The following is a 17,723-nucleotide window of genomic DNA, read 5'->3' as shown; positions in this document are numbered from 1 at the left end:
GAGGATTAGAAGACGGGGCCTCCTCGTGGAAATAAAAATCTCCAAAGGCCGTCGGAAGCGGCGCCCAGCGGTGCCGTTCCGGCGCCAGAGTCGGACCGTAGGGAACATTGGGGACGGCGTCAACAGCGGGCGCGACACCCGTGGGGCCGGCGCCGGTGAGGTCGTGAGGTCGACCGTGCGACGACCCGGATCCGGAGAGGTCCTGCGGTGCCGAGACCGAAGTCGGCGGCGCCGGGGCCGAAGCACCCGGCGGCGTCGGGGCCGTAGCGCCCGACCCGCTAGGGCCTCCAGTCGGGACCGTTGGGCCCGGAGGCGGCACGGAACCCGACTGAGGAGAGAGGGACCTCATGGCCATGAGGTACCGCTCGATCTCCTCCGGCGTCGCACCGTGCTAGGGACCCGAAGGTGTGGGGCAGGCGGCGACACTTGCGACTCCCGCGGAGCCGCGTGGGCGGTGTCGCCCGAGCCCCCGGCCGCATCGTGCGAGCGTCGGGGTGGGTCGGAGGAATGATGAAGTCTCTCCGACCTCTCATGCCTCTTACCTGAGGACTTGGAGCCTGACGACCGGTGTCCACTCCCGGAGCTGCGATGACTCCGACCTCGTGACCTGACCCTCGACCTTCCGTGGGACCGGGACCGGGACCTGGAGTGGCGCGGGGCCAACTGCCGGAGCTCGAGTCGCTTGCGGGATCGCTCCCGCCTAGCCTTTGACGTCAGGGCCCGGCAGTCGGAGCAGGTTCGATCGTCATGGTCGAGGCCTAGGCACTTCAGGCACCGGCGATGGGGGCCTGTGACCGACATCAGTCGGTCGCACTTCGAGCAGGGTTTGAACCTGGGCATCCCTACCGGCACCGATAGAGTCGAAGACTCGAAGAAAAAGAATGATCAAAAAGATCAAAAGTTTAGTCAAAAAATGACTAGGGGTAGAGCTTCTCCGGATCTGCGCTAGCTGACGCGGAAAAAAGAAGAACTGACGTCAGCTCGCATGGCGGCGTCTAAGTACTCCGACGACGTCATTCTGGCGCTAACGACGCCGACGACGGACGCGGAGCAGCAGACGACGCCTGCCGACGCGCAGGGGTATTGCTACGCAAACATTTCCGGATCCAGTCTGACGCCTGGGGATATTCTAAGGTAAGGAATCTATCACTAACGGGTCTCTTTCAGATATTTTAGTTACTTCTGCAGATCTGTGGGATCACAGTCCCAAGAATGTGATGATATTGGAATGACAAACTGTGCATGTGTAAAGAAAATCAGGCATGAGATTCTGTATGTCAAAGCAAATTTGATGGATTGTAGTGGTGATTAAGTAATTTCATCATAAACGTTTTTGAAAGGAGGGTAACAGATTTATATCAGCAAACCAACTAGATCAGGCCCAAAGATCAAAACGAATCTGAATGAATTTAGTACCCATGTGGGATTGAGAGTAAATTAGACCACATTGATAGGTTTCCCAGTTCAGAAGCAGACAGAAATGTATCCTGGACATGACCTGATATGACCTTGGAGGGCTTTCAGTATCGGGGGATATGGTTTGCCAAAACAGAATTGGTGGCACGGGTGGTGTAAGAAATTGGATTATTATTTGGAGGAGAGGGAGGTAAAATCCACCTCAAGGAATATTCACAAACCTTGTCAGGGTGAAGACTCAAAGTCACTAAATTAACCTGAGCTCAACCCGCTGGTACCTGTGGCACAGAGCAGAAAGGGCAATGTGTAAAGTATTTATGTAGTACCAAAACAGTAATAAAGCTGAAATTCAAGATAATACAAATCCTAAACGGAATTAGAAAAATATGGTAAAATGTAATAAACACAATGACAAAAAAATGGCAGAAATCCAAAAAGGGGAACCGGAGGTATACATTTTCAAAGCTTTAAGTAAGAATTTTGCCAAGAAGTATGAAGTGCTAATGAATGTCATTAATCAGGGTAGACTTGGACCAAAACGTAATTTGACGCTGACCGCGATAGAGTTTAACCAGAGTCGTCCTGGTTAAACATTTTACCTTCTGACTTTAGGAAGCTTTTCAACAAGAAAACAAGTCTGGGATAGTAAAAAAAAAGATGGGTCGATCCTTAGTGTCAAGCAATAAAGAGTCAGCTGAGGGCTTTGGAAAAAAATGAGCAAGACAATATATGGAGAATAACATTTTAAGGGTAAGGTCCGAGCATAAACAAGCGATACAAGAAAAAAGGAGAGTTTATTATGATACAAATTAGGGGGAAATGATACAAGTACATTCTGGAATTTAGACCAAAATGGGAAGGGCAAACCATCTGAAAGATAAATTATGCAAATAGATATACTATCCTCATACATAAAGAGTATATGATGGATAGGGAACTTTTTCAAAGCTTTACTGAAAATGTGATTAGAGTTCTCAGTATCCAGAGGAGCAGGCCAGATACCCTCCCCGTCATCATAATAAAAAAGTATTTGACCTGGTGAATTAAATTTTTCCAACAAGTATTTAAAGCAAGAACAGAAATTGGGATGATCCCCGGGAGCTAGAATGGGGGCAAATATAAAGCATATAAAGTATATGTATGTATATATATATATATATATATATATATATATATATATATATATATATATATATATATATATATATATATATATATACATATATACACATACACATAAAAAGGTACACCATTAAAATCCTAAGAATTATAGATTGATAAGCTTGGTGAACGAGGAGAAAACGTTTATAATAAATTCTTATTAAAGCGACTAAAGAAATGGTTTGAGGCGAACAAGTTAATTCCAGTTAAACCAGGTGGCTTCAAGGAAGAGCATTTAATTGCTCCAAACTATGGTCAATAGCCAAAAGTCACCAGGGGGTAGGGGAACCTCTCCTGTTGGTACGTCGACTTCTGGGTAGCATTTGACCTGGTAAGGAGAAATACACTTTGGAAAAATGTAAGTTTGAACTGAGAATCCCACGTGGCCTTCTAACGATACTTACAGAATTACATGGACAAAATTGGGAGAGAGTTGAATTGAATAAAAATATACCTTTAGAAAAAATATTCATAAGGAATGGATTACGGCATGGTTGTGTTATGGACTCTACATTATTTGTGTTTTACTTAAGGAACTTATCATGTGACTATGGAAAATCAAAAATAATGGTCTTTGCGCATGGAAAGAAGAATTTTAACTGGACGCTAGGTAATCTAAAGATGAAAGAAGTACAATCCTAATGATATCTAGGTATGCAATTTTCAGCTAATCTAAACTGAAACTCCACTGTGACATGGGAAGTCTGGTGCAGTGCCTACAATAAACATAGAAAGGACTTTGGGAGCCCAGATTTAGAATGTGTACTATCCGCCTACTGTGGTGCAAACTAAATTGTTATATGGGAAACAAATTTAATTTATGAATAGGCTGCAGGCCTGAGGTGGGATAGAGGGTCAATGCTTTGAAACGTTTTCTCAATATGCCCAAGTCTGCTATGGTACACACCATAAGGTTGGAGTCATTATTGAAATCCTGGTATTACATATCTATGTGAACAACTCTGCAATTTTGGAATACATTTCTGATTTGGGGGAAGACAAAATAGTGGTGTTTTGTAGTTCAGATAAGTGAATTAAAATGGGCTGACAGTCTAAGAGAGAAAGTCTCTCTATTGACTTACCCTATCTAATTTTGTCAGTAAAATGGCCTAAACCTTAAATACAGGTCAGAATAGAAAAGACACTGAGAGAAAGGGATTTTAATTATTTATAAATGAAGCAGTTGATAGACTTGATGTAGGACTCATACGAGTTACCCGTACATTTTGTCCATCCCAAACCGTCTGAAATAAGGCAAGCAATACTGAAATTCAGGATAGGGATAAACCCATATTATGCCATACAAGAGATTGCAATAAGATTGAAAAGTAATGGGAGGATAAGTGATTGAGAAACTACGATGAAATGCTCAACTTCCCATCCCTCATTAGGTTGTTAATTTTGTAGAGCGAAAGGAGGATTTTTTTTAAAACCAATTTTAAAGAAATATGGAGCGTACAATAGAGGGAAATCAATGAAGTTTTTATTTTCAATTGAGTTTTTTAATGTCCCTTGTGATGCAGGTTGTTATTTACATGCAGTGACGAATTGTGCCATTTATAGAGAAATCTTTTTGCGAGATAATTGTATAATTAATGTATAACTGTGTTATTAATGTTTAAAGGACTATGATCTTAATAACCCTTTATTTGAGCTTGAACGTGACTTTAGTCCTTTAAGAACTTGTCTTTAGCCCTCAATCCACCACAGGAGTACACTTCTAAAGTCCACCAGGCCCTAAGGTGAGGCAATCATAGACTCATAGGGTGTAAGGCAGAGGCAAATAGCAGGGTCTAGTCCAGGTTCAGTTGCCACAGGGCAGTTTCAGAAAAGGCCTTGTTGTATCTCTGTAGCTTGAACAGAAGGTCAGCCTTATGACCCTTGGAGACAACTTCTTTCTCCCTGGTACAGGAGGGAGTAGGTCCAGTTCTTCAGGACTCCTTTCAGGTCAAAGACAGCAGTTCCAGTCCTCTTCTGTTCTTCCTCAAGTCCCAAAAAGTGTTTGTGGGTGCTCGGAGATGCAACATGTATGCCTGGCACAAGCTAGTATGTGGGAATGACTACTGGACATATGCTAACCAATGTGGTAAAAGTTCCTGGAGCCAACTGTTAGACGGGGACCTGGAGGGTCGGCCGAGGACAAGGGGAGAGGCCTCCGAGGAGGGCCGTCTCCAGCGATCGTACAGACAAGTAACTTCCCCCCCCACAGATGGACACCACACAAGGATAAGGTTAACGCTTTTTATATGCAGTTCTTGAAGCAAAGTATCACGGTACAGTGTGATCGGGACACGAGGTTCCTCTTAATTCTAGTCTCTGGAAGGGAAAGGGGTAGCGGGACAGTCTTAGTACCGATCCGGTACAGAGGTGGTAGGATGGATAGCTCACAATCCTCGAGCTCGAAGTTCTGGGAGGTTGGGCCGCAGCAGCGCCAGCGGCTCGGATGGTAGTTCACACAAGGAAGGGCCGCGGCAGCGCCAGCAGGTCCCGATGAGGCCGTAGATTGCAGAGGGCCGCGGCAGCGCCAGCAGGTCCCGACGAGGATGTAGGTTGCAGAGGGCCGCGGCAGCGCCAGCAGGTCCCGACGAGGATGTAGGTTGCAGAGGGCCGCGGCAGCGCCAGCAGGTCCCGACGAGGATGTAGGTTGCAGAGGGCCGCGGCAGCGCCAGCAGGTCCCGACGAGGATGTAGGTTGCAGAGGGCCGCGGCAGCGCCAGCAGGTCCCGACGAGGATGTAGGTTGCAGGAAGCCGCGGCAGCGCCAGCAGGCAGGACGATGATTCACAAGGCAGGGCTGCGGCAGCGCCAGCAGTCCGTCAAGGATGAGTTCTTCAAGGTGTCTCTCGACTCCAGGATACAACTGCCTTCCTGCTCTGGAGCTTCCCCAGTTATAGGTCTGGCCTCCTTTGATGTCCGGACCCTCGCTCTTGGAGGTCGGGAGGTCCGGGATGAGGGAGTCCAGACACCCAGCAGGGGGGTGGAGCCAGCGCCCGGGGAGGCTGGGGGCGATCGGCACCTGGCGGGGGAGAGCCATCGACACTCCTCTCTCCCATTGACCTGCCAAGTGGTCCGTTCACCTCCTGGGTGGATGGTGGTGCCGGGATGTCGGGGCCTGGCCAGGCCCAGGGTTGGGGTCGAGCTGAGGCCACGCGGCCTCGTGGTGCAGTGTCCAAGATGGCGGCTGGGCCGGGCAATGGTGCTGACGGTGGCCCGGGCCAGTGATACAGAGATGTCCGGGAGCAGGCGTCCCGTAGGGGACGGGTTGCGGGTTGCTTCTGTGGGTCGTCGGGGTTGTTCTTCTGGTGGCACCGGGAGAGCCGGTGTCCGGGCTCAGTCATGCGGGGAGGGAGCGAGCCCTTCACGAGGCCTGTCCAACACCAACCCTACCCACTTTGGGCATTTTCAAGATGGTAAAAGTCGTCAGCCACTTCACACTTGGGCTCTGAAGGCTGTGGAAGTGTGTGGGAAGTGTATAATGTTAATCTTAGTGTTCTCTCACATCTAACACCAAAATCAAGTTTGAGACAGTCATTGTACCCCCAGTAAAACCAGCGACAAATGTCTGGTAGAACAAAAGTAGAGTTTTCCAGCAACCAGACAGTGTATACACAAGAATTGTTTAGGCATCCTGCTTTAATTCTTTTCACGTGCACCCCTGTGCTATATATAAAACCCAGGAACAGATGTTTGGTAAGACAAAGCAAGGTTTATCAGTAACCAGGCAGTGGATATGCCAGAACTGTCTTACTATCCTGATCTCTGTCTTTGATGTGCACTCAAAAGAGCTTTATGTAAACCTAGTTGAACTGTCAACCAGGATTTAACACACAAGCAGGATCTGACACTGTAATATTAAAAAAGGATGCTCACACTGCGTACCCTCTATATTCTGAGAAGTTCAAAGGACTCATCTCAGCCTATTCAGGTCAGCCTACTTTTTGCACCTGGGAAGCATTTCACAACAAGTCAAATATTAACTCCATGCTGGGAGTAGTTTGAAAGCAAAAGCAAATTAGCCTTTAGGAATGTCAGACACGGAAAAGATTACTTTCTAAAAGTTACTTTTCCTTAATAATTATCAAAAATACAACTTTCATATTTAATTGGATTTTTAATACATTTTACAAAAAGCTGTTTAATTATCATTTTAGCTGGTCCCATTGTTGAGATACAGAATGAGGAGGATTTAGTCTGCACTCCGATTTTCTACATAGGACAGGTAGGGCTGCAACAGTGAAAAACAAATTTTGGTTGCTAATCACTGTGAGGACATGTTACCATTACATTTCTACATGTCATACTTTTCAATTCGATTCAACATCTTTTTTTGCTTCAACTGACCACAAAAGATACAAGATAAAGCATTTAATTAAAATCAGTTTGAAGCAATGAGACATAAAATGGCATTTCAAGGACACTTGTAAGCCGGGAGTACAGTGCATATCTGATCCTGCTACAATTCTAAGTATCTTTAAAATGACAGGGAAAATAAACCCACAGTTATATGTATGCAGCAAACTAATTGGTCTCAGCTCCCTGGGCCGAATCAGACCAAGCCTCTTCTCTAAGGACCTTTTTCCTGTTTGCTAGTGCCAGATTATAATCCCTCCTAAATTGCTTAATAGCAGTGAAGTCTCTGGGTGAGCTATGTAATGCGGTCCGCAGTAATTCGGCAGCCCGAGAAAATGAGTGCTCAAACCAGTCTTGTTTCATTAAGCACAAGGAACTACGTCTAATGGTCAAAACAGCGTTGATTGACCTTGCCTCAAAAGCCTCTACCAGCCTTATGTTGTTCACCTTTTCACCCAGGCAGTATCCAAACTCTGCTGCATTAATATTTGAAAACATTTGCAACACCACTGAGGGATCAACCTCCATCCACTTAATCCACACAACACTGGGCCTAGTGGCGTCTATGTTGGCAACAGTTTTGCTTACTCCCATCCTCTCAGCCTTTAGTAACAGCGATACAATCACGGGGTTATGCTCACTAACTGCAGTTGCTATTACTCTATGATCAAGAACAAGGTTCCTAGCTGAGTAAGAGACTAAAGAATGATCAATAATCATACTAGCACCTCTGCCAATAAAATAAGGAATCCGGGGAATGTCTACTTCAGTATTGCTCTCTAATAATGCTATATCATACTTGAAGATTAAAGAATTAAGGGCAAGTCCATAGTTGTTGTGCAAAATAATGTGGGTCTCCATCGCCAGCTGAAACGTTAATGCCACACCCCGATTTTGCCGGGAGAGTACATTTCTATGTGTTAGAATCCCCAGTCCATAAAATGTATCTATTTTGGGGGTGAGCTTGCTCGAACGTGTCTAAGTTACCCCTAGGGCTTAAACAATCGACCAGCACGTGGAGTTAAAGATATTATTATAAAAATAATAACCAAATCAGACCAACCCTTAAAGGACAGCTGCACAAACTGATAGTAGGGTGAGGCAGTGACAGGCCTCCTAATAAACGCAGTAAGCATATTTTAAATAAAGACCAACCTTTGAACAACATGATAGTTATACTATGGCAGGTGTAAAAATAGTTGAAAATCCTCGCACATCGGAGGAGTCTACATCCCAGGTTTCCTGAAGGCAGATCACGTGGGATGTAGAAGATATATGGACCCAGCCTGGGGCAAGTAATTTGTTAATAAAAGCAGCTATGTTCCATGAGGTGAATAAAAATTCTCTTTTAGAGCCTGCTGGAAATGGCATCAGGGAGTGGTGGTTCAATTAGTCTTGGCTACAGGCTCCCGATATGGCTTACCCAATTAGGGAGGAAGGTTAATTAGGGGCAGGGGTGATGGGTCCTGCAGCTGGACCATAACTAGAATATAAAGAATTAATTTGGTGACCTACTCCTTCGTGGTGGGGTGGGTCCCCTGCGATGTTATGTCAATCTATCTCTTGTGGATCGCTTAAGGCCTCCAACCTGTTGAATGTGTGGGAATGGAAAATTGGTGATCAGCCATATAAGGCTGAGCATAAGGGGGGACACCTAGCACTCTGTGAGAGGGGTGTAAATGGCGGCAAAAATACCCCAAGTAAAGAAGAGTGATGATACCAGGATTTGTATGCGGTTTGGAGCCATTAATAGCATCTCTCCTGCAGCCCTAGAATGTTTGACATTTATAATGAGACAATCCCCCTTTATTGTTTTTCTAGTAGGTCCGATCCACCTAACCGTTATTGTCATGATAATTTGGTCGGCTTTCACAATGGGGAAAACTGGCTTGGACTGTAGCCAATGGACGACCTTATTCCTCAGTTGGTCAGATGACTCAACGGTACCTGGGGACAGAGGGGGACGTTTGTCATAATTGCCACATAAGAGCAACGGACAGGAGATAAATTAATATTAACATTATTTGATTGCTCCCCCTCTCTTCCTGTGCTGATGTTATTCTCTAGTTGCTGAGGGATATCTCCTGATGATGGGACAGATAACCATGTATTTGCCAAGAGAGTTGGTCGGTTCATTTATTTCAGACTGGTTTGACTGAACAGGAAATGAGTCCCTTACTATTCCAGAACCCAGGACCTGGGAGACATTCTTTACTTGGTTGGTGGACTTTTCCACATTTCAAATTTTACCAGCAGAATATAACTGGTTTTTATGTGAAATACAGTTACCAACTGTTTTCACATGACTCTGTAGAGTCATGTGAAAACAGTTGGTTACAAGGTCATCCTGACCTCACAGCTAAGATCTTTGTGTTGGTTGAATTGTCTGAGTTAATGCATCATTAGCCACTCTTTACATTGATTTAATATGATCTAAATATCCTTCGATCACTCCCAGCCGTTCATGAAAGGGAGGCAGCAAGCTTTCCAGCATCCCTTTCAGACTGGACAACAGATTCACCTGAAACAGCCCCACCTCAACACGCAATCATATAGTCGGAACCTCTATCAGGAACAGATACACTAGTTCAAACAGCAGGGTAGATTTTCATCACTTGTCGTCTTTTGCGTTTGGCCAGGAAAGCACTATTGCTTGCTTGCGGAGAGTAGAAAGATGCCTGTATTATGTAATTCCTGCCTTGCGGGAAGCTACCAATTTGCTGTGTACTATTCCTGGGTTTATTTCAGTAGTGGGTTGCGCGTAAACCTCTGAGTTTAGTAGTACCTCTGGGGCTGCAATTATAGTAGCTGATAAACGGTGCTCAACCTGTTCAGGCTCTTTGTTTAGAGCCCCCACTGCACGTTTGACATATCCATCCAGCGATACAGAATTTGCACAGGATTTCGCAGGGATGGAGGCTTTGCGTTTAGTCATAGTGCAGCACCAAAGACTGAGGCACCCAAAATAAGCTCAGAAATAAAAGGTCTCTTCGCAAATAGTAGCTCAGGTAATAGTTCAATTATTAGCACTATAACCAATATGCAAAAAAGCGAGTAAAAAGCCTCTAATAGTAACCCCAGCAAAAATACTGTTGCCGAACTTAGTGAATGAGAATGCAGGCTTATAGAGGGCCCAGCCTCTTCTGGGCAAGCCTGGTCTTGGCCCTGGGCACGACCCGGTGCATCTTGCACAGAGGGAAGCATGCCGCGTTTTGTAGCAGTACCTGGGGGTGTGGCAAAGATGGCACCTCTAGGCACAGTTCTCCTGTGACTCAAAGTAATTTCCAGACAGTTACTGGCAAATGCAGAGTGCCCCAGTACAGCAGGGAACGTGTCATACTTTTAAATACCATGCACCCAGTCTTGTGGCCTACAAGGCACACATAGGGGCGACTTGTTAATATTTGAAAGGGATATTTTGGCTTGTCAAAAGGGTTTATTTTGACAGGTCAAATTGCATTTTTTAAAGGGCCACAGACAAGCTACAATTGTTGGCCTGAAGCCATGTTTTACACCAACACAGAAGAGGAGGCACAATAGGTGCTGCAGTGCACTAGTGACATTTAACACACAGGCCCTGGGTACATCTTGTATCAAGTAGAAGGGACTTATAGTTAAGTTAAATATATCAAGCAGGAATATGCAAATTCGACCATGTTTAAAGCGGAAGCAAAGGCATAGAGAAGTTAAATATATCAAGTAGGAATATGCCAATACGACCTTATGTAAAGCGGAAGCAAAGGCACTTTATCACTGGTTAGCAGGGTTAAAGTGCACAGAGTTCTAAAGCCAGCAGAAATATAGGGTCCAGCAAATGGGAAAAAATATGGGGTGACAATGCGGAAAAGGTGGTTTTCTTACAGGAGGTGATATAACCCAATGCTAGATACACTGAAAAGAGATCATCATGGAAAAACACTGCCTCTGTCCTTGATAGGAAAGTTAGAACTGATGAAAATTGTGGCACTCCCACAGCTCCTCTGAGTTAATCAAAACCTCCAATACAAGCTACCTAATTGCTTTTTAAACAGCAGTTATATCCTCTAGATGACGCATTACAGAAACTCTACCAACATGGTGGAAAGTTCACATCCGCCAATGCTGGGATCAGGGAAGGTTTTTAGGAATTCATGGTTAGGTTCATTTGGAAAAATTGTTCTAAAGCCACAAATGTGCATGTGGGTATTTTTGCAAACTAGCAGCAAACAGACTGGATAATACCGGCAAGGGTAGATATACATGCATATCCATTGATGAAATGTGGAGTAAACCCGATCCAAATTTGATGGGATTGCAGAGGACGGGGTTCTTCAGAAGGAACAATATTTTCCCTGTGCAGACAAATAAAAGGTTTAGTGTGCTAATGCACATTTCTGTTCAGTTTAACATGTTGAAATTTCTTCATGTGGAAAAATATATGCTTATGCAAATCTACGCCAGTCTACACTATTGTAAGTGAATACCACCATGGCAGACTCAACCATTGCTGGAAGTTCGTAGATAAATAGATGTTGGATAATCGCAGGGATCAAATTGAAGATTTAAATATCTTGATTTACCCAGTGGTCTGCCTTCGCCGACCGACATGCAGCAAAAATATAGGTGTGCATGCTGGCATATCTGCTTGCTGAATGTGCGACTACAAAGAAGTGCCACCCTGTTCTGAGCAGTAATAGCTTGAACTACCTAACTTCAGGGTTTATTTTTTACAGAAAGGTGAGAGCATTAGGCCTCATTTGACTGCATGGAATGCGTGTGTAGTTAGGCAGGGATTGCAGTGGCCCCGATGAAGGCCGGAAACCTGAATTGGCTTTTCGAATGGCCGAAACATATTGGTGTAGCTAAATGGGTGGATGAGGCATCATATCTCATCTAATATCCGAAACAGTGGTCCTTTTAATCATATCTGAGGTTCCCATAATAAAGGTAAAACCATTGAGTATATCTCAAGACATTTTTATCTTCAAATGGATCCTCATGATTATCCAATATCTTTTCATAAGAACTCCCAGCAATGGTTGAGTCGCCATGGTGGTATTCTCTTACTGTGGTTTAGAATATCGCCTATAATGAAGCATGCCACCATGAGATGTAGGTGAGGCGATATCCCATAAATCTTTTTTAGACACAGGTGGAGCTTTCCTCAAGCCGAATTGTAGTGGCTTGGCCACTTGTAGTATGATTATGTACAGGTGAGGAGGATGTGACCAAGTCCGTTCCTCTGTCTCTCCCTTTGAGTAAACATATGCAAATCTACTGCCATCAGATATTTCTATGACAATTCCTGCAATTCTCAAAGAATTCCCAAAAATTGGAAATGTACTCTTAATGTTTTTGGCAACCCTTTGGATTTGTCACAATACTGTCTGGGAAGTCTTTTGGATTTAGCACAATACTGATCACAGAGTATAGCCTCTATAGTAGAAAATATGTGCACTTATGTCAACCTCAAAATAATTTCTGGTTGTTGGAAGTAATGTGTTCTGTAGTTGTATGTGTCATTGGGTCCTATAGCGAAGAAGCTGTGAGGAAAGGTCAAGGTGAGAGTGTTGCACGTATCACCCTAAATGACTTCTGTCAACTCCATATATTGCTTCCATCCAGTGTCTACAAGTACTTTCAGTTTCCTGCCCAATGCACATCAGCTCTGTTCTTCACTGTTGTCTGCTTCCAGTCTCATTCATGTCATTACCCTACTGTCAGTATTGTGAATAAAGATGCAAATTTGAATATTGTGGCTGTCACAGGAAATAACTACACTAAATGTCTAGGTAAAAATAACAGAGGTGCTGTGACATTTGGCAAAATCAAAGTTGAGTTCCTGAATAAGATGTAGCATGAGAATACTTTCAACATGTCACCCAAAAAGTTAAAGTGGTGAGACAAGACAGAGACAAGTGTTTCAGGAACTCAGATTTGTCTCACAAGATGTTGGAGGAAGTAGTTAGTTTGAAAGTCATATTAAGAGAACAATTTAAAAGCTGCTTGCTTCCCAAACCAGTTTTTCTCTTTTCTTGGACTGTATTCTCTGTTTGTTTGCTGCAAAGGAACTTTCAAGTAGAAAATATTATATAGTGTTATCTTGGTTTGTGGCCTTAACCCCGAGATGCATGGTAGAATTGTTTTGAATTTGTCATGGCACAGAGTTTAATGTGTAAACCTTCAACAATCTGAGCACGACATTTAAATCGAAGATTTCTGATTTGATGAAGCCCAGGTTTAAAATATAAAATATCTGAACTAAGCTGTCCCTAAGTGAAAGAAGCTGGACATAACATTCCTGACGCCCCTAAAGATTTATTTTCTGTATAATTAAGTTTGATAAATAACTGTAATTGCATCTTTGTTTTGTGAACATTATTAAGCTTGGATTTTAGTTTTAGAAGGTACCAAAGGCCATAAAACTTGACATCTGGAGAAAGACTGTCTGAACTTGCAGATGAACTTTGTTTAATTTGTGAAAGTACTGCAAGCCATAAATCATGGCATTTGGAAGAACACTGAATGAACCTCTTTGGAGATTTATTTAGAAACGTTTTGTGCTTACTCTTAGCATTTTCGGTGTGAGGATAGAATTATTTGTTTAACAGGCTTTGTGTTACAAACCAATTCTTTTAACCCAAGTATCCTGGGTATAGAGGTGGGTGTAAACACACTTATTGACGAGTTGAGTGTATTTAATTATGTTCACACATTAAAAGGCTATGCTCATTCTTCAGACAGCTTTTTTTGATGAATACCATAGAGAAGAGATAGCTGAAAAAATAGATGGAAATCCTCAGGTATAGAAATGCTCCAAGTGAGAGAATTTTCCAAGCTACAATCATACGCTTTAGTAAAACACTGTTGCTTTATTTATTTCTCCCCCAAATCCATTTTACCCCTGGGACTCACGCTTACCAACGGTGAAGAATTTGCCGTGGGATGTTGATACTGGTATGGCAAGATGGAAAGTGATGCGGAGGTTGTGGTGTCTCTACAAGACAGGTACATCTGAATTTGTATCAATAAACAACAAGATCCACCTCTAAGAGGTCATTTGTGAGCCAAGGTGTAAGAGGCATACAGTATTTGTTAAAATACCCCTCACACACCAAAAGGGCCTTTGCTGTCATGCTTCATCATCGGGGTCTTCCCACCCCGCTGTGGGGCGGGCGTGCTACGACTAGTGACTACGCTGGAGCACTTAAATATAGTAAGTGCTATGTGAGGTGTATTTGAGTAAGTGCAAGTAGGGTCAGGGGTGAATGAAAAAGTGAGATTAAAAAATACCTGGCCTTATGGTAACAAAAACTTTTTATTGGTCATATGCTGGTATTATTAAAATGATGTGAGTCGGAGAAAAACAAAGCTAACAATGAGCTAGTTCTCCTGGTGATGTCAACATGTTTCGAGGCCTTGCATGCTTATTTGTCAGAAAGAAGTCAGTGCCCCATGAGCCGGTCAGGACGAGAGGTAAAAGAAACTCTCATTACTGGGCGATCAATCCTCGCATCCTCCCTCGTCCGCTGCTTCCGTGGTAGCAGCGGACGAGGGAGGATGCGAGGATTGACCGGCTTATGGGGCACTGACTCCTTTCTTTTTCAGCTCATGATACAGAAATACTGACAGGGCTATAACTAGAATTTACTTCCATACCACATAGGTATTGTACTTTTATTCTTCACTTGTATATACACTTGCACATTATGATGGAAACTGTAGTGAGTGACAGAGGGATCTAACTCCGTCCTGACGAATAGGCATGCAAGGCCTCGAAACATGTTGACATCACCAGGAGAACTAGCTCATTGTTAGCTTTGTTTTTCTCCATAAGGCCAGGTATTTTTTAATCTCACTTTTTCATTCACCCCTGACCCTACTTGCACTCACTCAAATACACCTCACATAGCACTTACAATAATTAAGTGCTCCAGTGTAGTCGCTAGTCGTAGCACGCCCCGTCCTGCAGCTGAGCGGGAAGACCCGATGATGAAGCATGACACCAAGGGCCTTAGTGGTGTGTAAGGGGTATTTTAACAAATACTGTGTATGCCTCTTACACCTTGGCTCACAAATGACATCTTAGAGGTGGATCTTGTTGTTTATTGATACCATTGACTGGAGGAGGGTGCATCCACCTTGGTGCTTTCTAGCACCACCTCTTCACTCCCCCTATTTTTTGATTTTTGTTTACATCTGAATTTGTGACACCTACAATAGCCACGTCACATTTCTACCCACTCATGTCAACACATTACCCCATTCAGCCAACATACTACCCCAATAATCAGCGGCCTCCTCCATGCCCATCACATCTCTGCTATTGCCTTTAAATCTCACTCAGCTTTCCACTGAACAGCAATCAGTCCCCAGTCAGGCTTGTGTTAGCTCTCTAGCCCCCTCTCATCATTCTGCTACCCCACACTTTTCATCTCTCAACCTCCTCCCAACAGACATTTTATTAGTCCCCTACCTACCCAACAGGTACTGCTTTCACCATCCACTAATGAGCTTTTTACACCTTTGTGTCACCTTTACCCACTACCTGTTTGATTTTCCTCCAGATTCTGATAATTTCTTCTTTCATTACTGTCACTCTCCACATGGTCCTCTTCCCTCTAACTGCACCATAGTAATTACACCTCTTCCTGTAGCCCATATAATATTGCACATTATCCCTTCATGTTTGTACAGGTTGGACTTGCCTGTATGCCTTGTCAGAATCAAAGTCCATTCCACCACCAAAGCCGAGCATCCCCAAAAAAGATTCACCCTAGGGAAAAGAAAAGATAGCAGTAAGATGATTTCAAAAAATAATTTAATACTGCAGCAAAAAGGAAAGGCATATGGAGGGATTAGACCTTTTATCATGGTTTGCCATTTTTGTAATGTTTTTAAATGACATATTAACAGAACAGTCTGCTGTTTTATCGACTTGGCAGTACAACTGGTAGAACAGTTGGGATTGAGAGAATAATTTGACATCTGTCTCTGTGCCTTTATGGCATCCATATCCACTCCTTCAGGAACATACTCGGACCACTCCATTTCTTGGTTTACCTACTTTGAGGTAGAGAGCCCAAGGATGAAAGGGTGATAAAATGTTACAATCTCAGGTCTTTCCAGATTCCCATCTTACATTTACGATTTCTCAATACTAAGGCACTGCTGCTGCATAAGCCTACAAACTAGTCTTTTGACCAAAAGCTCACCGAATACCTGGAGCTCAACCACCCACTCAATGCCTCACAATCAGGATTCCGTGCCAACCACAGCATTGAGACCGCGCTAATTGTCGGCACAGACTACATCAGATCTCTCCTTGATCACAGAGAAATGACAGCCCTGATACTCCTGGACCTCTCGACTGCGTTCGACACCGTCTCCCACCACACCCTCATCGCCAGACTCCACCATGCCGGCATACAGCGAATCGCTCTCAAGTGGACCACGTCTTTCCTCTCAGGACGCACACAAAGGATATGGCTTCACCTCCGCATACAAGGACATCACATGTGGCGTACCCTAAGGGTCATCCCTCAGCCCCAACCCTGTTCAACATTTATATGACACCCCTCACAAACGTCGTCAGATCCCACAGCGTCAACATAATCTCCTACGTCTATGACACTCAACTTATCCTGTCACTCTCCGAGGACCCCACCAACAACAAAACCAACTTCTGCAACGCCCCAACTGACATAGCCAAATGGATGAAAGATAGCTACCTCAAACAAAACTCTGATGAAGCAGAAGTGCTGATATTCGGAAAGAGCACCTCCGCATAGGACCACAGCTGGGGGCCAGCAGAACTTAGACTTATACCCACAGCAACAGACCATGCAGGAGACCATGGCATCATCCTCGACAGACAACGGACCATGAGATGACAGGTCAACACAGTCGCCTCCTCTTGTTTCCATACCGTCCGCATGCTCTGCTCAATCTTCAGATGGATACCAATCAACACCAGGAAGACCGCCACGGCAATGTGCCCTGCGCCAGAAACTCAACCCAACTCATTAAAAGACTCCAAACCATACAGAACACCGCCGCTAGACTCATCCTGGAACTTTTCAAATGGACCCGCATCACCCCTCACCTTCCCATCCAGATGAGATGCCAGTTCCAAGATTCTCACGCATGCATACAAGGCTCTACATAAACAAGGACCATCCTACAAAAACCATCATTTGAACTTCCACTTGTCCACAAGACACCTGTGCTCCTCCTCTGCCTCGCTCGCCCTCGCACACACCTTCCGTATCGATCGCAGCCGCAGTGGCGGCCGCTCCTTCTCCTACATTGCCACTAAGACCTGGAACGATTTACCTCTCTACCTCTGAACAGCAACCTCCCTGGCAGACTTCAGAAAGAAGCTCAAGAGCTGGCCTTTCAACAGAGACACAGCACCCTCAGCACCCAGATACCCCTACAGTGACAGTGTTGCACTCTACAAATGCTGTTTGATTGATTGATGATTTAGTAGAATGCTAGGCTATCTGTTTGGAGGGATTGAGAATTAGAATGCTGCATTCACTTACCCCTCCTGTCTTCTCTTTGTTGATAAGAAGTCGAGGGGTGTCTGTAGGAACTCTGTTAGGAAAGACAGGAGGTTAACTAATTGGAATAAAAGCCCAGTAAATTAATAACAATAAGTAACTTTCCATGCCATGAGAACCATACAATCTTACCCAAGGGGCCATCCATGAGGGTTCAGAATTATAAGGAAAACAAACCAAAAACATCAGTTTAGAGGACAGTGCAGTGATGTTCTAAACTGGAAGCGAACTGTAATTCGACAACTATGGTTAAT

General features: G+C 44.2%; 1 protein-coding gene across 2 annotated transcripts in view; it reads right to left on the bottom strand.

The window, feature by feature from the left end:
- The window catches only part of SIRT2 (sirtuin 2), a 179,039-nt gene that overhangs the window by 23,222 nt on the left and 138,094 nt on the right, over positions 1–17,723 (bottom strand). For both annotated transcript variants that reach the window (XM_086952009.1, XM_086952010.1), the window contains 2 exons: positions 17,452–17,503; positions 15,613–15,680 (listed from right to left, as the gene is read on the bottom strand). In XM_086952009.1, coding sequence (XP_086808135.1) covers positions 15,613–15,680; positions 17,452–17,503 — 120 coding nt within the window. The remainder of the gene's footprint in view (positions 1–15,612; positions 15,681–17,451; positions 17,504–17,723) is intronic.

The sequence above is a fragment of the Lissotriton vulgaris genome, unplaced genomic scaffold (assembly GCF_964263255.1).
Source record: "Lissotriton vulgaris unplaced genomic scaffold, aLisVul1.2 SCAFFOLD_945, whole genome shotgun sequence".
In the NCBI taxonomy this organism is placed as follows: Eukaryota; Metazoa; Chordata; class Amphibia; order Caudata; family Salamandridae; genus Lissotriton; species Lissotriton vulgaris.
The sequence above is the reverse complement of the archived record's forward strand: the minus strand, read 5'-3'. Positions and strand labels throughout refer to the sequence as shown.